Source organism: Macrosteles quadrilineatus, unplaced genomic scaffold (genome assembly GCF_028750875.1).
Source record: "Macrosteles quadrilineatus isolate MER2022 unplaced genomic scaffold, UCM_ALF_1.0 Scaffold_2__2_contigs__length_208266976, whole genome shotgun sequence".
NCBI classification, from domain to species: domain Eukaryota; kingdom Metazoa; phylum Arthropoda; class Insecta; order Hemiptera; family Cicadellidae; genus Macrosteles; species Macrosteles quadrilineatus.
Window position 1 is genome coordinate 117,022,417 of NW_026542595.1, and position 23,306 is coordinate 117,045,722.

At 36.1% G+C, this 23,306-nt stretch overlaps 1 protein-coding gene across 1 annotated transcript; it reads right to left on the reverse strand.

The window, feature by feature from the left end:
• Window positions 1-288: 288 nt before the first annotated feature.
• On the reverse strand, window positions 289-21,913 carry LOC128986911 (RNA cytidine acetyltransferase). The gene is made up of 20 exons (XM_054407520.1): window positions 21,636-21,913; window positions 20,261-20,352; window positions 19,418-19,589; window positions 18,629-18,813; window positions 15,561-15,774; window positions 14,787-14,991; window positions 14,202-14,323; window positions 13,953-14,089; window positions 13,555-13,684; window positions 12,743-12,891; window positions 11,563-11,644; window positions 10,643-10,759; window positions 9,675-9,851; window positions 8,997-9,138; window positions 8,178-8,322; window positions 7,465-7,667; window positions 5,247-5,419; window positions 3,648-3,890; window positions 2,600-2,736; window positions 289-431 (listed from the first exon to the last, which is right to left on the reverse strand). Exons 1-20 carry the CDS (start codon window positions 21,756-21,758, stop codon window positions 317-319), a joined length of 3,063 nt encoding a protein of 1,020 aa, XP_054263495.1. The 5' UTR covers window positions 21,759-21,913; the 3' UTR covers window positions 289-316.
• Window positions 21,914-23,306: the final 1,393 nt, after the last annotated feature.

Genomic DNA, 23,306 nt, shown 5'->3' on the forward strand with positions numbered 1-23,306 from the left:
AATAGCTCAACAACTGATTAAGCAACATACATAGAATAAAAAAAATGAGGTTAGGGAACTTCCCCTCAAACCGCCTAAATATTGTGAACCGAGTATAGCTTATTGTGATTGAGCTACTAAACTAGATTAACAGAACCCCATTATTGTCTTCCATGTCCGTTGAGAGGCATAAGTCAAGCCATTTAATTTGTTCTTTAAGTTGATTATAACTTAAACTAAAGGAAATCTGACAACAAAAATTAAATATTACAGTGGCAAACTCACGGGTAAAGATTCATGTTGACACTATTTTAAAATAAAATGTTTATTGCTAAAACTAACTAAGAAGAGAGTTTTTGTTCTTGTTTTTCTTCTTCTTTTTCTTTTTGTAATCTTGAGGGGGTTCCGGGTCTTCCACAGGTTCTTCGGACGGAAGTGGCCTCTTCACACCACTAGATACGTTAAAGAGGTTCAATCAATCAATCAATCAAATATTCTTTATTCAAGTTTAGACAATATGTCTTAAATAGCGTCATTAAACTAACATAAAGAAAAAATTATAAACTAAATAATTAAAGTAATTCATTACAAAGGATCTAGGAAAACTAAAAATGAGTGTTATTACTTAAACAAATTATAAAATCGATTACGTCAGAGTAAAACTAGTTAGTATCTGGAATTCAAATGAACGTTTCGAAATTACTATTTAAAAATTCTTTGATAGAATAAAATGGGTTTCTTATCAATAAGTCTTTTAGTTGGCTTTTGAATCTGTTTGTATTATTTTCTTTTTTAAGTGAAATGGGTAATTTTTGAAGAAATTTTAATCCTGTATATGAAGGTTTTTTGGTGTAGAATTCTAAATTATGTCTAGGAAGGTTAATTTGAAAGCGTGTGTTATATTTACTTGCAGAGGATAATAAATGAAATTGTTTTGCAAAAACAATTGTCTCATAAATATACAAACTGTAAACTGTTAACACACCCAATTCAGGAAAGATATTTTTAACTGAATCTGTTCTTTTAGTGAATTTCCCTATAGGGAAGTAGCTATTACCGTAGGTGGCACGGTAAGACCTAGACCCGGGACCGATTTACTTTTTCATTTTGATGTCCCCAGAGGCCAAAAACACCATTCGTTCAAATTTTTATATGTGTGTATATATATATATAGACTTATATATATATATATATATATATATATATACGTCCGTGAACGCGATAACTTGAGTAATTTTTGTCAGATTTTGATGAAATTTGGTTTAAAGGTGTAAAGCGGGATAAACTTGAATGAGTTCGCGAACCAGCACGATCGGACCATGGGAACGGGGCTTTACGGGGGATTTTAAGGGGTAAAAATTGGTTTTTCTCACTTTTGACCCTCAAAACACAAAATTTCCCGATTTCTCTTTAGACCTTTTTAAAGAGCTTAAAAAAACAAATAATTTAGTATATAAAAGTATTTTTGTTCAATTATTAGTAACGGAAAAAATTAAAAAAATTGTAAATTTAAAATTCCCATGTTATTCTTATGGAGAATATAGTCAAATGTTGTAGTTTGCTTGTTTATGGCAAACATAAGTTTGACATTTTGATCAAACTTGGCAAATTTATTTATTTTGTACTAAGCTATCAATATTTTACTCAAAAACACACTTTATTAGTTTCCTTGTAGCAGCAAACCTAGGTACTCGTTAAACCTAATGTTATTAAAATATATTTAACTGAAAATCAATTCAGACAAATGGAAATTCGCTTAGTCGGCAGGTTTGCTGCGGCGGGGGTATTTAATTTCATGATCACTCTAATAGCTTTTTCCTGTTTTATAAGTATTCTATCCAAATTTTCCTTAGTTGTTGCTCCGTAAATGGCGATTCCATAAGATATGTGGGAATGAAATAAAGAATAATAGATTATCATAAGAGTTTCCAAGCTGCAAACCTTGGACATCAGCCGCAAGGTATGAACGCCAACAGATGATAATTTATTTACTACATAGTTTATGTGATTATCCCAAGATAGATTTTCATCAATGACCAGTCCCAGAAACTTTGTTTGGTTTACCTGATCAATTTTGTCTATTTTTATAAAAATATTAGGTTCAAATGCTGTTTTTGACTGTTTAGTTGAAAAGGATATTAGATTCAATTTTGTTGTGCTTATAAGGTTAGTAGTAACTAGTGGTATACACTTTGAAACTTTAAAATATAAGTAAAAAGTCTAAACAATGTTCAAATTGATTTCTGCCTAGGCAATAGGGAAATCTGAAATTATTAGAGAAGTAAGGTACAGAGGAAAGAAGATTATGGGACAAGAGTGGGATTTTAGCTCTGAGGGGAAGAAATGTACTTGTGACAAGCATGGAAGAGCCCGAATGGCAAGCACTGTGCGGAAATTCCTATCGCACCTCGCTCAGGGTCATACTACACCGTGAGTGTTGTAGTACATGGGTCGAGGGTGTTGGACTTTGCTCTAGACACCAGCGCTATTGCTAGACACCACTTTAGTGTACCATGGAGTGTATCCTCTGTTCATTACTTCTATGTGGTATTGATCAATTTCATCTGACTTGTATTGGCTTGTTTGTATCAAAAAATCAAAAGCTATTTTCAAAACCTACCTCTTGACAGATATCAAGTTTTTTGAACCCTTAGACAAAGCCTTGTCCCATTCAGCCTCCGAACCTTTGATGGCGTACTGACTCAGGTTCTGTTTCTTCAGTTTCTTCAACTCTTCGTCTTGTTTTTTCTTCAATTCCTGCAAAATGAACCACACTGAAGAGTGTATTTTGTAACATAACATGGCCACCATATTAAAATTGTAATTATTAAAATTGCCAAAACTTGTTTTTTATTTTTTAAAACTTAACTTACTAACCTCAATTTTCACAACAAATGTCACATGGGACTTATAAGTGCTCTAAATTTAATACTTTTTTTCCTAGGACGCTAGGCACAAACCCAGAATTGTTTTTCACATTACTTCAGGCTAGACCTAGGATTTGCAGCATTATCACCTAGATAAAATCTATTGGTGATTTGACGGGATTTGAACCCAGGACCTCTGGAACCGAGGTCCCGCACTCTAACGACTAGACAAACTCGCTCCCCCTAAATTTAATACTATGTAAAATTTGGATTTAGTCAATAGTTTTTAAGAAATACCGTAGAGTCCCAAACTAACTAGGAACAAGCCCTGTTCGGATTAGAGGAAATTTGAAAAATATTGGATTTTTGTAATAATTGATCATCATAAGCGTGGATGATCACGGTTATGCTGCGATCGCTGGATACGATGATGTCTCCTGCAACCCCAAAACATGTTATCGTTTCCACTGTGACTGCAGAAGATGTTCTCGATTTCATGTTAGCTTCGTATTAATGTTCTTAAAAAAATTTAATGATTTTCAAAAACTTAGATTTGGAGTAGGTGGATTTTTAAAATAGCATAATATGGAATAGTATGACTCTACTGTATGAATTAGAACATTTTAAAAGGCTGTAATTTTTAAATTTATGAAGTTTAATCAATTTAAATGCGTCCTAGGAAATGAAGGTGGAACATAACCCAGGTCTACGCCTTTACCACCTTTTTTAGGTATTAGCTTTCGTATACGGGATAGTCGCTAAGTTCTCAAACGTGTGAATTCCAAGCGACTTGTTTTCTACCTGAGCTGCAGAGTCCAGTTCATGACTCAGACTCTCTTGTACAGGATTGAGTCTCTCCACAGTCCCGGCCGGAGCCGTCGTCATCGTCTCCGCCACAGACGACTCTAGCAAAGACACCAGGAAGCTGACCATCCGTCGCTGGCTGCGGTTGAACAGTCCAAGCAGTTGGGACGCGGGCAGCTCCAGCTCTGTGGCCAGACTGTCCACCACCTTGTGTTGTAGGCCCATCCCTAGCAGCAACGCCTGAAAACGTGGAATTATATGAGGGCTATCCGTAAATCAAGTTCTTATACCAATGTACTGTCTTTAAATACCATATTTAATTGTAATATTTATCAGCTGACTTTTTGTTTGTTTTTGTTTATGTGATGAGTTTTTGGAAATTGGTATTAAAACAGGGTTGATCCCATCCTCGTCGCCATTGTAAGTAAGCTCCTTAGTAGCTCGCTTAGCTCCCCGGCAAGCTACCACTGACGAACTTCCAACTCGTAGTAAAGCTCGCTGCATTCTGACCTTATGATATCCTCAGTGATGTTGGTTCAAGCCTAGTGTCCCAAAGTAGTTGTATTAGCCCTAGTAGCCTGTAAGAAGGAACATAGACATGATTTCCTGCTGAAAATGGTCTTCTCTTCACGCAGGTGCGTACGCAGCCGTAGTTCTGAAATTTTGCGAGTCCTAGAAGAATGTAATGGGTTGTTGGATGAGCTACGAGGACTCAAGTTAGAGTTAATGAAAGGGAGAGCTGCATGAGTTCTACACCGATGACAGGGACGATATACAACAAAATAATTAATAGAGCTCAGGTTAATTTTAAGGGGGAAGTGTTGTACTGTCTTTAAATACCATATTTAATTGTAATATTTATCAGCTGACTTTTTGTTTGTTTTTGTTTATGTGATGAGTTTTTGGAAATTGGTATTAAAACAGGGTTGATCTTATCTTGGTTTTATTTTATCTTCAAATACTTACAACCAACCAAGCTTGTTCAAACCTGACACAAACATCGTGTTCTTTACTTGATCCATTTTTATTTTCGCTGGTTCCTATCCCTGTGTGAATTATTTGTGTCATACAACCTGAAAAAGATATTCTATCTGTGAGTTTCTAGGTTCAAAATTGATTCAATTAAGTATTGATCTCATTTTGTCAGTGTGTCAGGAGTAAATATTTTCAGTGTTGCTGTTTATAAAAATTGTGTTTCTTAGGTTTAAAATGGATTATTCATTTGTGTTATTGCTTCTGAGTCAATAGCCTCAAAAGCAATAAGTATTTCTAACTGACTGCTATTTCTTACAGTGTTTATTACAAACAAAGATTGTGGATTTAATTTTTTAACCCTAGTTGATAGATGTTTATGCGAAAAGGTGTTTCTTGATACGACTGTCTATATCCGTTAAGCTTAACTAATTTTCAGTTTATTTTAATTTCTTTTTATGGTGCGGTTAACCGATGTTTCGGGTTAAGGTGGTGCCATTAAAAGAAGTTGTACTGTACATAATCTGTATTTAGTTTCAGGAGAAAAAATTATTCCTCAAACGTTTATAAGTAAAATATCACGAACGCATAAACTATTAGTGAAAAAAACCATTTATTTCTTACAGCTTGCACGGCAGATAGGTGGACGTCGCCCATCTTGTTGAGGAAGTAGAGTCTCGCCAACGTAGGCAGCAAGTCTACGACCAAGTGATAGTCCACTAAGTTGTTGCAATACATCTCCAGTCGCTTAATGTCGTACTTGGTGAGCAACACGTCCATCTCCGGCTTTGTTAAACCTAGTGACAAAGTATAAATATTGAACATTACGGTACGATTCATTTTCATAATTCAGATTACGTAGAAGAAAGGTTTGTCAGTCAAATAACCAAGGAAAATTGTTAGGGACATGATGAGAGAGCTTTGCTTTTTTTCTAATCCAAAAATTAACACAGTCCTAAAAGAAGACAACCACAACCATCTTTTCTTTTAAAATAAAACGTCCACTTGTGCCGGAAGAAAATGCTTATCTTTACTGACAAATAAAAACAAAACGTGATTGAAATTCAAAAGAACTAGCCTACTAACATTTTTTCGACCAGTGTTCCTTTTTAAATTGTATCTCAAACAACACATATTTATTGGGAGTTACTGAATTCTACCAAATAAGTATTTGCAATGTTATTTTCTGATTTTAAAATTGATTTTCCTCTTTATCATGTCATATCATGTTTTGCATTATAATGTTCCATTACGAAATCAGTGGATAATCCTTATTTCACAGCAATTCTTAAATTGTTTGTTATTGAACTATCTTAATATATATTGTATGGGTTGGTGTCTGCCTTTTTCACTACTTATGCCTACATTTTATCATATTATTATTCTACACATATCAAATATTTATGTAGAAATATCTGCTCTTATCGTGTCTAATAACATCCAAACATAGACACCTTGCCTAAAATGGTACCCATCTTGACAAATTATTTGCACCTACCAGCTGCCTATATTAAGGACTTTGGCGCACTGGGTTGGTAACATTATTGAAAATAACACTACATTTGGGCTGTAAAATATGGTACAAAGAGAAAATACGATTTAAGCAGCTACTGTCATGACAGAAAGGTCATATTCCTTTTAAACTAGATCACATAATCCTTTATAAGATACGTTGATTGACATTATATAAACGTCAATATATACGTAACAGCCAATTTACAGTATTTTTGCTTTTGGAAATGTCCCATTGCTATGTCATTTGCATTATTGGTTGCCAATGAAGCCGCCAACTTCACTTCAAGTATTCCACTTCACCTAACATTCCGTAGAGAGATTATTTTGACAACTTTATGTTATTGATAAGGCTGAGACCCCATGTCAAGGAATTCCAGCTTTAACAGTAACCCCACAGTCAATTTCTCAAAACTATGCTAGAGGGTTCATTCATTGGCACAGAAGTACGATATGAACTGATGCCACGTGACGAAGGAAAAATCAATCTTACACTGTAACGGATATACCTCCCTTTGAAGTTAGAATATGTCTTCCCAAAAAATATTTTCTTTTCAAATAAAATCATATTACACTGATGAAATCACAGAAGTGTTTAACTACAAAAGACCCACCAATACGATTTTAATACTATTTAAATGTTCTTCCAAAGGATAAGGAAGAGATGTCATATAACATACTAATAATAACTCCGATGACGTACGGTATGGGAAATATTTTGATCATTGAATGATCAACCAGAGTCGGAAACTAACGCAATTAATATCATTATTGTTTTTACACTTATTACTCTTTAAAGAATGCTAAATGCTTAAAATATGTATATTTCACCAAATTTAACGCAGTTAGACGAATTAACGTAAGCCTTAAAAGTAACCGTCGATTTCGACGGGTTTCCCCTAGTTTTAATAAAGAGGTGTTTCCTCAATTGGCTTGTATTGTTTACCAGCGCGTTATTGGCTTTCTTATGTCAACGTTTCAATTTCTTCATATACTTTAAGTCTCTAACAACTCAAAAATTACTAGATTAAGAATCACGAAACTATGAAATGATCGTTTTGATGAAGATTGAATTAAAACATTGAAATGAAATGTATTAAAATGTGTCTTCCAACACTAATTAACTTTTTTGTATGGAGGAAGGACTTGAAATAATAGGATGCAATTTGAGTTGAGAGAGAAAATCAAAGCTATCGTATCTGTAAGAACGTTAGTAGTGACACTATCACAGCCGGGGCCCATTGTGTATCAAACTGATGTTTCCCACTGGGTCAGTGAAGAATACTTGCTATTCACTTTTTTATACTGGTTGTAATGTTGAACAACTTACTCTTCTGTGTTACGCTGACAGCCTTGTTGACGATTACACTGAGCGCCAGCGACGTGGGGAATGTCCGGAACTGGAACGCTAGCAGAGAGACGAACCTGCGTCGGAAATCCTGCCAATACTCGGCAAGCCACTGAGCCGGCGACTGTTGTAACGTGCTTAGCATGATACAGCTATGTTCACCCGTCAGCTCGTTTGTAGTCTGTCTGTAACATAAGATGATTGTAGACACATACTGAGAGTTTTCTTTTACAATTTGCATAAAAAGGGTACTGTTGAAGTGGAATTGAAGAACTGGAATCGTCCACAAAATTTTTTTTGGATAGAATGTTTTTTTGTGAGATGAAATCCATTATGTAGTAACCTAATCAATAATTAAGTAAGATCTTAAAAAACTAATAGAACTAGGGATTTTATTCTTATGTTAACATTTTTGACAGGCTAAAAAAAACATAGTTTAACTGCACCACCCTTTTTTTACCTCAACTGTCTGTCACAATAGACTTCTTGTTAGAGTAGTGATCTAAAACAGGGAAGTTTCATTTTGCAGTTAAAATATAAAATTATCATCATAGTCAATACTACCACAAAACTATTATACATTACAATATCTTAAGTAATTCCTTGATAGTGTAAATTAACAAGTTTTCTGCAAAAAAAAGGCTGAGAGCAAATTCACCTTCAGTATTTGAAAAGAAAAAGGAAAGCACTGTCACCTGAGGTACACTGGAACGAATCCCGCTCTCTTCCAAAACTTGAGCAGAGGGGTCGTAAGTCCGTATGAGACTCCGAGGTAATCGAGTCTCTCGGGCGGCCGCTCACTGAGCTTGAGCAGTAACGGAGGCAGGGACTTGCGTGGTTCTGGCGCACATAAAATAGAAACCAGATTTTGTAAAAAAAAAAAAACAATAGTTACAGAACATGATATCTTTGTAATTATTTACCAGAATGGACATCAAGTTCAGGGAGCATGCTGCTTGTGGTGGAAAGCGAGACTTTGGTCTCTATGGTCTCATGTTTAAGGATTCAAATCCTCCAATAGTATCTGTGTTATAATATCATCACCCTCTACACCTAGCCTGAAGTAATGTGTAAAACGGTCCCAGGCTAGAGACTAATGTCCTAGGGTGCGATGAAGGAACTTTTAAAAACTTCTAGCCAGTGCTTGGAAAGAGATCTTATCCTCATCTTTGACTAGATTTGTAATATTCACTATAACTGGTTCAAAACTTCCAAGAACTGATCTAAGATATATTCAATGGTCTCTGAGGCTATTTCTCTGGAGTTTTTATTACGATAATCTTTAAGGTTGAGCGTAAACGGTAAGATAAGTTGAAGACACTACATGCGTAAGTGATATGATTAATAATTATATTTATGTAGCAATGAATATTAAAAACAACTGTTTGGCAATTTAATTATTATGTAGTGAAGTTAGGCAAGCCTCAAGATAAATAAAAACTTTACAATAAAAACAATTCAACATATACCAGTACCACACATATTTCAAGATACACAAGTATTTAAGATATTACCAATAGTTTCTTCAAGCAGGCCGACATCTTCATCTTGCACACTGTCAATGTGTTCGGACGGCAGCTCTGATTCGTCAAGACTCGTGATCTTCAGCTCGTAATAGTCTTTGAGCAGATTCAGTGCTCGAGTCCCATATCCCATCTGTAGAGGAAACAACAAAAATGTAAATAAAAAAACGTTCATATTGACTACTAATAGATTAACTTGATAGATAAGTTCAGTTTTATTCACACCAAATTTATTCCTCCAACAGTGGATTTGGATTTCAGAGGATCTATCTTTTCAAAATTATTTCACAAAACAAAGTACCCTTATATTATATAAAGGGCATAGGGGCTAAATGAGTTGGTTTTTTCACTGATACTTATACAAATAATTGATTTTCTTAGATTTGTAGCTGAAACTCCATCCAACCCCCTAAGCACAAGAACAGTTTCTTAGAAAGACAGTTTGGGTACAAAGTCCAACTCCAAAATCCTCTACAACCATCCTCAAAGTTTTAAGATGCTATATCAAATTGCAAGTCTTTCTTAACTTCAAAGTTTGAGTAGGTTTAGGTAAGGTTTGTTCAAGTCAGGCTGAGTGAGGTTGGCTTTGGTACAAATTGTCTGGGACAGGCTCCGCTGAGCTAGATTAGATTAGACCAGTTCATGTTTAACTTAGATGAGATTACGCACACTTTGGTAGTCCGGATGAGTTGCTATCCTGACGACCCTTGCTCCGGCCAAAGAGGGGAAGTCCTGGTCCTGGTACTGCTGTGCGACCGTCCACGGGATCAAGTCACCGGACGCACGCTTGCCTTGAGACAGTCCTTGGGAGACGGACGATCGTGATACTTGACCCTCGAGGCACACCTTCCACAGAAAATTGTACGTGTCATTTAGCTACTACAACCACACTAATATAAACTGACAACAGTGTATTTTAGTCTACTGAATTCATTGAAGCTTTGATAGTGTTATCACTAACAGGGTGGATAATCCAACCTTATTTATAAAGGCTGACAAAGATACAGTCCCTAGGTAATTCAGCATTCAATAAAATAATCTGGACTCTTCAATTATCAATTATTATGTTCATTACCCCAATAAATACAAATAAACTTTTCATTTCACAAAAAAAATATACCCTGAAAGTATGTATGTAACTTCATATTAAACTACCGCACAGTTCAGGTACTTAAATATGAATTCAAATCATAAATTACAATAATTATACGTATTATACATATATTGTATAGTATGTACACTAATTAATCGCATGCAATTCTGAGCTCCACCGTCTCTACAGTACTGGAAAGCAGCAACGAATCGAAGGACATATTATGGAACTCACATACTTGCCACTCACAACAAAACAATGTCAAGGTCTTAAGCTTCTCAAATTTAATAATGGTCTCTTTGGACCCTACATGCCCATGTACCTATGCCAGGTTGTTGATGGGTCACTGTACCTAGCCTCGCTTCCCCCCCCCCCCCCCAATTGATGTCCTCAGAGGCTCAAAGGTTAGGTGAGGGTGAGGCTCAGAGGCTATCTATGAGACCACACTCATCAACCAATGTGCCCGAGTTGTACGCACTCAGAAATGTAAAAAATTCTTAGTAATTAACCGACATCTGAATATAAACACCAAAATTCAGTGTACCTGTATCACACAGAGAACTTCTGGCAGAGTAGTGGAGTCGGCTGGAATTGGACCCAACAGGCAGAACAGATGATGGGCTGGAGCATCTGACATCATCTGCAGGTCGTTGGGACTGTTCTGTACACAGAAACATTCAACGTTAAATTGTTAGAGAAAAATTAACTCTTACTCAGCAAGGTTATTCAACAAGGTACAATATAGGGTGCAAGGACCTGGGTTTGAGTAATTGTTCAGCATTCAATTTCAAGCAGGCTTACTTGAATGGGAAAAAGTCCATCCTAACTCAATAAACAAAAAAACTTTAAGTCGTATGGTTCGATTTAAGATATTAATACACTTGAGTCCAAATTTTTCTCTTAGTACTGTGTACCTTTTAAGCCAGGTTTTCCTAGGCGCGGAAGCGGAGGAACGCGGGCTCCTCTTGTCTTAGGTAATTTAATGTTACTGTTTTCCTAGTATCGGAGCGGAAGGCCATGTTTATTGCTTCTCCGCGCTCCTCATCTGCGTCTAGGAAAACCCAGCTTTAGGTGTTTTATTAGTTTATAGATTCCACACAGTTGCTTCCAAACCTGGCTCAGATTTACAACCTAGCATAATAACACTTCTTTGTAGCCTTAAGTGGAATCTCTTGGATTCATTCACTTCAGAAGTGTAAAAGATAGATGGATAAATTGGAAAGCAGTACAAAAATGAAATTAACTCACTAGGCCTTATAACCCTAGTAATGAGTAGTTTTGCAAGTTACCTTACAATCACTGTCTTTTTTTAATCTATGATAACTGTCCTGGACAATTAAAAGATCTGTTAGTTAAGATTTTAACAAAACTTACACCACCAAGATAACCACCATCTGCTATTTCCCATTTGAATATTTCAAGAGTGAAATAAAGTTTAATGTAAGACAGACAGACTTTGCCTACCTTATAATGTGAAGACACAAAGAGTGACACTATCCTGTGAAGGAATTCCTCGGAAGCTTTGTGGTAACAAAATAATGTATCCCTGGAACATAAGAGTTACCGTATGTGAACAAATTTAGCTTTAGAGTGAAAGAACTTAAGTTAATAATTCAAAGCTAGCTTATAGCTTAATGTATTGCAACGTTACTGCAGAAACTGGTTTATGTATCCGTTTTCATCCGCAATACAAAACCCAGTCGATGGGACAGTGTAATTTTAGTTTCAATGTGTTCAAATCTTTCAAATTTATAGTGGTTTAATTTACCTTTACTTTTGTCCCAGTTCATAGTTGTCCTATACTACAACCAAGGTTTTATCGCTGGTTGCAGCATGATTCCATGGATGCCTTTTTCGAGAATATTAAACTTAATAAGTCGGTCGTTTGGATCTCGTCATGAGTAGATGCTCTCCTGGACGGAAAAAGGTCTGTATTATTCTCATTGGGTGTTCTCCAGCTGGCTCCAGCGAAGGTGAAATAAAATAATACAGGTGTGTTTCCATCCATGAGAATATCTACTTGTGATTTATGAGAACACTGTGTGTGTCCATATGCAGAACCCCTCTGAGGACGACCAAGCAACCGACTTGTGTTGAAGTTAGATATTCCCGACAATGGCATCTGCCTGATCATGATGCAACTAGAGTCAAAACCTAGGTTGCAGTAAAGAACAAGATTTGGACTGGGACGAAAGTAAAGGTAAATTATACCACTATTATATTTGTCTTGCCAGTTCAAGGGCAAGCTACAAAAATTAGTAAAATCTTTCAGTCTACTTTAAAGAAAAGAAAGAAACTGAAACCAAATTTCTATATCTAGCAGATTGAGGCTCAAAATGGTTTAGAATACATGCATATCCTTTGTTGCTGTTTTGGCAACTAGTTTTGAATCTTCTGAACCGCCAAGGCCTCAAGGTTTCAAGTAACCAAAACAGCAATAAAGGATTACTATATACAGGTATCGTAAACCATTTTAAGTACAATACAGTAATCCGGAGGCTAAACAGCTCTTTTAAAATGAAGATTGAAGCTGTTTACACGTACCACAGCTCAGTTTCATGAATCAATATCATATAAGTTCAATTAATTTTATTCAGCTGTTAAATGATCAGAAGCGGAAGTCAATGGTTAGTTGGAGACCCACCTGTTGATATAATAGAGGTCGCAAAGGTCAGGAGGCGGTGTGCCTGACTGCAGCAGTCGTACAGACGTGGCGTCCAGACACAACAGATCGGTAAGCCACTTCTCTACACTGTCTCCCGGCCGATACCTGATAGGTTCTTCCAGCACGATCTATCACAAGACAATGTGAGTCAATATCGACAGTCATGTTTTGCAAACTTAGCACGAAACTAGACAATCATTTCTCAGCAAACATGCAAAGAGTTGGTATATACGTACAGTGTCACTTTTGGTATCAACTTCTGATTTAGAGGTTAATGATGTAACATAGAACACAAGGGTCTAGGTTTTTAGGACTTTTCGTGGAAGCAGGTTTACATGAGTGGAAAAAGAGTCCAATAAGGAATGAGTTAAAGACAAATCTCCCTTTAAATACCTATTTCAGTCAGTGGTAGTGTTATTATTGCAATGTTTTGTATACATTGATAAGTTTTGGGTTTTTCCGTTCAGGTTCACTCTTTCCCGTTCAGGTAAGCCTGCATCCTCACAATAAATTCCAATACCTTCTGTCTTGTTTAGTTTTAATCATCAACTTACAACCAAATACAATCTGGTTTAGGTTTAAGGAGAAATTATATGTCAAGTTTATTGGTGATGGATTGCAATTAAGTAAACTCTTTGTGAAGAATAAACTAAATTCAGACTATTTTGTTTAGTTATTCCCGGGTCCAGGCATCAACTAGGCTATCCAACCCTTCTGTTGAAGGACGAGGAGCTACACGAGTTTATGTATATTGTGCTACAACTGTCTGGTGTTGTAAATTAGTAACTTACTTCATGGAGACAACGGCCGGTTGCTGCGGACTGGTCTTTAGCCTTCATTGCTGCAGAACCTACGGGAGCTGCTTGGGTGCGCAGTTGCTGCAGAAGCTTCAATGACAGACTGCGGCCTGTGCCTTCATATCTGCAGATAATCAATCAACATGTAAATTATTAAAGTTTAGGAAAAATCATAGATTTTAGATAAACCAACAATAGGCGACATAAAATAGGGTTTTGTGTTCAAGCATACAAATTTTGGCAAAACAGAAAGCTTATGGGAACTGGTAAGAAAATCAGCACTAGAAAACCATTTTCCCAGATAGCTGAAGAAAACACAGGGGGTTACATAGAGCAAGGAGTAACTTTGTATTTAAAATTATTGTAGTTTAAGTATAAATTTAAAAACTCACCCGTTGATGGTGGAAGCGAGGAACACAAGATAGGGGCCAAGCATCGCTTTGACGAAGGGCAGAGGGATAGCGGCTGCTTCGTCTATCACCAGAAGTTCTGCTTGGCTCAAGTAGTGAGCGTCTGTCGGTGCTATGTACTGTAACAATACTACATTTTATTTAACAACCACAATTCACTGAATCAAAATTCTAGGAAATATTACTTATATTTCTGTTAAAAAATGGTCTGTGTTGAAAAGACAGTCTTACCTGTATCGTTTGCCGATGGTCCCTGAAGATGTTCACTCTAACCAAAGCCTTGTTGTACTCAGGGTTCGTAGACTGAACTAAGCTGTAGTCGAGGTGTTCTTGGTAAGCGAGGGCATCGAACCCTGAATACAAAAACATTCTATAACAACACAACAAAAACCAACAGAACTAAATATTACATAATTGTAATTGCGGAGATTTTTCTGCAGTACAACAAATAAACAGTCTGAAGGCATCGATATTTTGTCATTGAGTGTACATATATCTTCAATGAAAAATAAAAAATATTAAAATTACTTAATTTAATATCAAAATAAACTTGATTTAAGAAACATCTCTATTTCATCAAGTAAAGATCTCTGCATCTAGTCCGCCAGATCGTTCTTGAAGCGTATAGGGAAGCTTTCTTGCTTTACGTTCTGGAAAAATTTTGAAATACGCAATTCCCTTATGGGACTATAATTTCTGTGAGCATTTGCTTGGGGATTGGATGTGTGAAATCTGGTGTACTGGTATCTCTAGTTAAAAACATACACTCCAAATTAATATAAAGAGTAACATCCGTAATGGACACAGCTATTTTACCTTTGAAGACAAATTCAAAAAAAGTCTTGAGGTTCTCAGGCGATGGGGAGGTTACAAAGATGTTTGCGTAACCAAAGGCAACTGCCGCGGCCACGGAAAGCCCTAGTGCGGCAGACTTGCCTCGTCCTCGTGCAGCCGTTAGTGACACAGTCGACCTCAGCGTCTTCTCTGATATTGCCTCGATGAACTTCAATACAGCTTTGCCCTGTAGAAAAATTATGTCAACTTGTAAAGGAAAAAGGGACGATTCGTTATCTCGACTGATGACATGTCACTGACTTGCGATACTGCACTAAACAGGTAAAAAGACTAATATGCTCTCCCTTAATTCAACGGAGCTCACCATAATAATTCGGCTCACCATAATAACGGCTTCTTAATAATTCATCATCCACTATTACTAATTGCCAAAACATATTTTGCTTGGTTTACAAATTTGTTGTTTCTTCCTAAATTTATCTGTTGTTAAAATTAAAACATATATTTTTGACAACTCAAGTCTACATAGGCTCTCTTCCTAATTTAATTTGATTTAATTTTTGTTGTTTTTGGAAGCTTTAAGTGGCTGGGTAGCCGAGTGTTAAATTGCTCATTCAATAATCAAACATATATTCAATAATCCCTAGTACGACCCTGGGAAAATCAGTAACATTTTACTCATTTAGGTAAATGATGCTATCCTAACAACAATCCTTATATTCTAGGCTCTTGCGCTTTAAACATACGTATCTTAACAGTATTTTCTAAATCCTACGTCCCATCTTTATACTGTACCTGGTCCAAAGTCTTGCAGCAGTTGAGCAGAGCGCTGACAGGCTGCGTGTCTCGTAGACTCTCCTTCAGTGTCGCCAACTCCTGACTAGACTGTGTGTCCACGTCTTCCCTGGTGACAGGCTCCAGATCCAACACATGTGACGAGATTGGCAACACTGTCAGCTGGTCATCCACGACCAGGCAGCGGTCACAGGACGACAGCGACAACAGGAACCTGCACGATTAGAATAAATAGACAATAGTAAATATTTTTATTTTTGAATAAACATTTGCATCAAGTTAGCATAGCATTCTGTAAATACATAAATTAAAGAGATCCAAATTTATATAAGCCATAGGTTTGTTTGAATTTTTGCCTCCATAATCTAGGGTGGATGTGTAACAGGTTTTTTTTAATAAATAAACCCAGATTATGGTTAAGTTCCACATACTACCGGTATATTGTTTGCTCTATAAATATAAAACCCCTATATCAGAGGCGGACTGGCCCGCCGGCCCACCGGCCAGTGGGCCGATGCGCCTTCTCAACATTCCAATATTTGCGCCCTCGTTAAAGGAAAAATTCATAAAAATAAAAAATGAGACGAGATGTATTTTTTAGAAAGCTAGAGGAAAAACTTAGAGTAAAAGTTTCAGCAGTGAATAGCAAAACATAAAGTTGGGTGTGAGACCTGAATAGACACTGTCGACAAGCGAGAGCAAAGCAGCTCTTCTCTCTCGTACGTGTAGGCCTACTCCGAGTGGAAGGCACTTACTTTACTCTGTGGTCTGAGCTACTTAAAAACAGCTGTCCTCTTCCAGCGTCATTTTACGCCGAACCCAAAAAAACTGCACTGCGACCACGAGTACTAGAAAAATACCGATATGTATCATAAACATAAACAAATGACGTTTTTGGCCGGAAAATAAACATTATTTAACATTGAAATGAAATGAAATGAAATGATGTTTATTGCCGTTAAACTCAAATACAGTCATTGGCAAGCGTCACAATCAATAGGTAAACAATATAAAATAAACATTGTTGCATTGTTTCACTAACAAACAAAATCCTTAACACTATAAAAACAATTACAAATTAAAAACTCTTTAAGCTGTCTCTTAAATTTACGAACGTCCATTTCATTCCTGAGATCATTTGGGAGGGCATTTAAAAAAATGACAGAATTGTAAAACATTTGCTTTTTAAAAAATGAAGTTTTGTGTCTGGGGATGTTCAAAGTATTAGTAGATCTTGTTTTATATATTGAATTTGGTATAAGATGCTGATAAAGTTCAGAGTTTTTCTTAAGAAAAAGCAGAGTATGAAAAATGTAAATACACGGAAAGGTGAGAAGACCCGTTTCAGAAAAAAAGCGCTTACATGATTGTCTTGGCTTGAGATGACCTAGGACTCTGATGGCTTTTCTTCTGCATCCTAAAGATTTGTTTGGTGTGAACGTTTTCAGAACCCCAAATGCCAACGGCATAGGACAAATGTGGATATACGAGGGCAAAATATACAGTTAGCAAAACATCTCTGCTCATAAATTTTGAAAGTCTGCGAAGAACAAATAGTGAAGATCCTAACTTGGCAGTCACACAATCAGTATGAGAAAAATAGTTCAGATTCCTATCCTACATTGCTTAAATGGAACTGCCAAATCATATGTTCAATGCTCAGTATAGGATTCGGGCCAACGACATCATTTGTTTACGTTTGTGATCCATACCGGTATTTTTCTAGTATTCGTAACTATGCGACTAAATCCGACATCGGTCGGTGTCACGATGTCGTCTGTGGTAAACAACTAGTGAAGATAATTTAATATTATTCATATTTGTTATAATATTTAATTATTGATCACACTATAACTATTTCACTTTAAGTCATATTTAATTTTTATCAATATCAACTCAACTCTCTTGTAGAATGGCGTTTGCCGTGCATGTAATAAATAAATAAAGAGTGTGAGCTGCCAATTAAAATGTGTCCCTCTTTAGTGAGTGTCTGATTTGTGTCTCTGTGTCGAAAGCTTCAATTAATTTTTATATTCTTTACCTACACAGGAAACATGAACGAAAGCAGTATTGTAGAATCAGTACTTTTCCAAAATTTAAATAGATTTAGTGACAGTGTATTTGTTAACTTAACCATTACACAGTAAAGGTTAAACAGTAAACAGTATTTTAATATGTGGCTACAGCCTATTAATTAATTATTTCAATATGCACTATGGCACTAATTTTGTCAACTTTCCTATTTTACTTACAGATAGCCAGTCTAAAATACCTTCGTAGTTCTCTCTAGGCTATTTGTAGAAATAGGTTAGGTAGGCCTACTTTAGGGTTACAGTTTTGTCTTAATGTAAATGCTAAAAAGTTTAAGTCAATAAATTGGTTTTGTTCACAGTGAAAGCATATTGTTTGTGTTAAAATAATTTCATAGAAATCTAAAATATATAACTTCTGTTATTTACAGTGCCAAAAAATACAACAGTTGCACGTTCAGGCTGTAAACAGGAAGCAAATGATTTATATTGTATGCATGCAGCCAAGCCATGCAAGGGAAAACAAAGAAAATACACAAATATAATACGAAAGAACCTAAGAAAATCATTTGAATTTATATTTTTGTTAGGATAAGTTATTTACTGTCAGAATAGCACCAAGTCGTGTGGGTAAATAGTCTAAATTTTGTAAACCAAACATTGATCAATAGTGTCAGTTATCAGATTTCTGATTTTCCACTGTTAATGCCTCTCTAGATTGCCTAAAAAAGCGAGTTTACAGGTATAATTTTTAAAAAATGCCCCGGGGGAGGACCCCCGGACCCCCCTCTGTACAGGGGGGTATTCCATACCCCCCAGACCCCCGGTTGGCGCCTTCGGGCTGGTCAAGGTTTACGCCCTAATAGAGTACCCAGTCCGCCCCTGCCCTATATTCTCTTCTGTAATTTCATTCTGTTGCGTAAAAACTAAAATAACTACAGATACTGATACAGCAAACAGTACCTTTACTTTAATGACCAATTGAATGATTGCTTTCTTTAGAAGCCGTGTTTAATCAATTTACCAACATCAACTCACCTCTCGTTGAATCGAGCAACGACTTCCTTGTGAGCTTCTGTCCGGTATCTCTCGTGCACGTCCATGGACATGGTGTACAGCTGTTTGAGTGATGAGACGGACCGAAGCAGTAACACTACAATACCACCACCCTCCACGGTCTCAATAGTACGCGCCAAGAGGTTCGGCTGGAGCGCTTCAAAGTCCTGAAGCCAATTGTGATAGAAAAGTTAACAAAAAAAGATAGACAGATAACTTATGGTACCGTCAACTCCATCCCATTTGCACACACTTGTTGGAACTAAACACATAAATGTTTTAACTTTTTGTACAGCGTAAACCAGCCTAACAATAAGAATGAATATTGAAATGAAAAGCTGAATAAGAATGCAAGGTGAGTGAAAAACCAAGTGAGATAATTTGTGTAGCTTTGTTGCTGATTTTAAATCAGCTGTTTTATTGGTTAGAATCACTTATTAAAAGCCCAATGATCAAAGACAACTGGGCCCAGTTTCTAATCACAAAAGCTACTCAAACACAAACTGTCGACCTTTTGATTACTAGGTGAGCGCTAAACCACTCAGATAGGTTAAAAACTTCTGGTAAAGTATTTAAAATTATTTAGTAAACTAGGCCTACAAAGAAAATTTCTGTAGTAAACAGCCCTGAACAAACAGGCAGTTGTGACTAGTTTCTTTTGAGCAAAAGAGATATATGCAAATTGTTCACAGGAGGCCATTCAAACAGATCTGAACCAGAAGGATTCTAGAGATTAGCAAGAATGAAAAGTGAAATGTTTATGGACTTTACCTGTAAAACACACATTCCGTAAGTATTTCCCAGAATCTTCTGAGTTTCAGCATAGTAGCAGTAGCGGATGTTGGTAGAAGCAACGAACAATTCAAAAGGATCGTCTTCATTAACATTTAGTTTACCTGTTTTGACTTTTTTCTGGAGCTGTTTCATGCGTTTCTTCCGGTTACTGAAAAAAATCAAGAGAATTATACTAAAATAGGCTGGATCTAGGCACTTTTAAACTGATTACTTTATTAATAATACTTGACTAGACAACCTAATACAGTATCACCATCACCTCAATCAACCGTCACCCTTTAAACCAACACTCTCTGTTATACATCACCCCACTACACAGTACTTAGATTATTTTTAAATGTGATTTTATTTCACTGAACGAACATTGAACAAGTACAACATGAAATAACAGTTCTGTACTACTCTTGTATGTAAGCATTTTAAATATAAATAATATCAATTATTCACTTGTAGAGGGTTTAATTTTTTCCAAAACCTTTTGAATCAACTTACTGATACATAACAGGATTTCTGTTATTATGTCCGTTCGTTTAACCGTCACGCTCTCGGTCCCAAAAGTGACGGTTAATTGAGGTTCTACCGTAGCAAAAAAACTATTCTTCTTAAAACTAGATTAAGAAAAAAAAACAGTAAAAATTAAATAACAGGATTGCTATGGTAGGGATTGATGATGTGTTGTCTGGATGGTAATTTAACAAAGATAAATTTTAAAAATAAGTTCAGTTACAGCATGATTTTTATGAATTGTTGAGTTACCAAACTAAGCAATGTACCGTATAACAACTCTTAATATTTATTTAGAGTGGCATAGTTACGAACCTGCTAAATCCTAATTCCTTTTTGTAACACCACAGCACAGAAGGTCTTGCTTTTACAGTTGCCTTGGACAGCATGTGATGCAGAATAACAACCTAAAACAATTTTTTTATTTAACCACTAAGGTACACACAAGTGCCACACTACTTAAATTCAAATTTCTGGGTTTCTTCATTAGGCCTAGATTAAAATTTAAGCATCTAACTTAACCCTTCACACTATGAGATACTGCTACAGTTTGACGAGACCTGCTTGTCATGACGCAACCCAATAGGACGTGGCATCTGACAATGAAACAATGAACCGATTCCAAACTAGGGCTGTATAAAGCACATTCCATTAGTTGCTCAATCTTTTACAAGTGTTGGTACTTATTGTGCTTGCATCAAAGAACCTGAAAGCCGAATGGTCAGAGAGCTCCCCTGAAAAGTTAGTTTAGTACGATGGTTCTCTAAGTTTGATCTTGATCTTAAGAAAAGGTAGGGTAACTTAAGTAATTTTTGATACTAGGCCTACTAATACTACCGTACTATAGTCCCACTTGAATTTTTCATCACTTTAAGTAGGCTACATCTTCTTCACTGATTTGTGGTCTTATTCAGATTAAGCCTAAGTTATAGCTTTCATACATCGCATCATTAAACACTAATCTAGGGATGAGCATCGATAGGTCAAACATCAAATTACCGATAAATTAACTTTGATGCGAAAACATCGATGTTTTCGGGACAAATAGATTTTCGTCTGCTTTTTGTACTCTCCACTAATGGAAAACATCGATATCTCAATACTAGGCCAAAAACATTGGTGTAACAAAAATATCAGTACCTAACCTACCATCGAAGTAAAAAACATCGACTATCGATGCTCATTCCTACACTAAACCATTATTAACTAACTTCGCCTTAACGAATTAATGTGTTAGGGTGTCTGGATTCAAAATAAAAAATACACAGAGGATACGCGTCCGGTAGTGACGTCACCGGGTTGTGGGGTCCCGGAACGCCATTACCACAACGATACGATGTTCGGTCAGCGTTGTTCGTGGTGTAGTGGATAGAGTGCTCGGCTGATATCCTAGGGGTCCCTGGTTCGAAACCCATCGGTTACTTTAACTTTTTGTCACAGATTTTGCTTTGAATGTAATTTCTTCTTAACTGTACATCTTTTGTTAGACTTTTTGGCATTTATAATTTTATGTTATGAAGAGAATTGAACCTTCATTTGATTTTTTAATTATCAGCAAGTTTGGTTCGTTAGGTTAGGTTATGACAGTAACTGCCACCGGACGCGTATCCTCTGCGTAAAACATAATTTAGTTAATGATGGGATTGAAATCTAATTTAAATAAAACTGCAGTATAGGCTAGATATAATACCTGATCTTTTCCTTTGTCTCCCACGACGACAAACATAGTCCTATGTCCCAAAGTAACTCCATTTTCGATCAAAACCCTAATTCGGTTATCAATTTTCTTCCTAACCATACTTGTTTTACTCATACGCTGTTAAAAATAGAAATAAATCAAAATTTCCGTTATGACTCAATAAAAAAATAGCACGTAGATAGATAATGTGTTAAAATATAACGAGTATTCAAATATAGGTTAGTAATTCAACCCAAACTAAAAAAAAACAAAAACTGGGCACTAGACGTGAAAACAAACCGTCGTGAAGTTAGCGGCTCTTTTCATCGGCGCTTTTTCGGTTTGTAATAGATGTGGGTTGGTACGCCTGCGGACGCCACAAACGTGTTTTGCAGGGATGTCGGAAACACAAATCAATGACAATACGATGCGAAATGATGTTTTTATATTTATATAATGTCAATAATACATTGATAAAACGTGTATACAAGTTAAAACTAATTAATTGACGTATTTTAAAAGGCATATTTGAGACCGTACTGTACATTATACGTAGCTAAGGCTTAACATAACGCGAACAATTAAAACTCCGAACATAAAAAGTGCATAATCTTTTTTTCCCAAGCCCATCACATCAACTTTGAGCTATTCTAATGGTAATACACAATGTGTAGAATACTCAGTATACATATGATTGCGGCAGTCCAGTGAATTACGAAGTTATATGGCAAAATGTATATGGTTGATAGGAACTCGCATCAGGAAAAGTGCACAATCTTTTTCCTAAGCCCATCACATCAACTTTGAGGTATTCTAATGCTAATATACAATGTATAGAATAATCAGTATGAGTATGATTGCGGCAGTCCAGTGAATTACGAAGCTATAAGGCAAAATCTATATGGTTGATAGGAATTTGCGTCAGGAAAAGTGCACAATCTTTTTCCTAAGCCCATCACATCAACTTTGAGGTATTCTAATGGTAATATACAATGTGTAGAACACTCAGTATAAATATGATTGAGGCAGTCCAGTAAATTACGAAGTTATATGGCAAAATGTATATGGTTGATAGGAACTCGCATCAGGAAAAGTGCACAATCTTTTTCCTAAGCCCATCACATCAACTTTGATGTATTCTAATGCTAATATACAATGTATAGAATAATCAGTATGAGTATGATTGCGGCAGTCCAGTGAATTACGAAGCTATAAGGCAAAATCTATATGGTTGATAGGAATTTGCGTCAGGAAAAGTGCACAATCTTTTTCCTAAGCCCATCACATCAATTTTGAGGTATTCTAATGGTAATATACAATGTTTAGAATAATCAGTATGAGTATGATTGCGGCAGTCCAGTAAATTACGAAGTTATATGGCAAAATGTATATGGTTGATAGGAACTCGCATCAGGAAAAGTGCACAATCTTTTTCCTAAGCCCATCACATCAACTTTGAGGTATTCTAATGCTAATATACAATGTATAGAATAATCAGTATGAGTATGATTGCGGCAGTCCTGTGAATTACGAAGTTATATGGCAAAATCTATATGGTTGATAGGAATTTGCGTCAGAAAAAGTGCACAATCTTTTTCCTAAGCCCATCACATCAACTTTGAGGTATTCTAATGCTAATATACAATGTATAGAATAATCAGTATGAGTATGATTGCAGCAGTC

Bases quoted from the DNA above. Each gene is read 5' to 3' on its own strand.
- LOC128986911 (XM_054407520.1), bottom strand. From the start codon at position 21,758: ATGAGTAAAACAAGTATGGTTAGGAAGAAAATTGATAACCGAATTAGG. The intron at 5,420-7,464 runs GTAAGTTGTTCA...CTTTGTCACTAG, and splicing joins TGTCAGCGTAACACAGAAGA to GTTTAACAAAGCCGGAGATG. The intron at 3,891-5,246 runs GTAAGAAATAAA...CCACGTTTTCAG, and splicing joins ACCTATCTGCCGTGCAAGCT to GCGTTGCTGCTAGGGATGGG.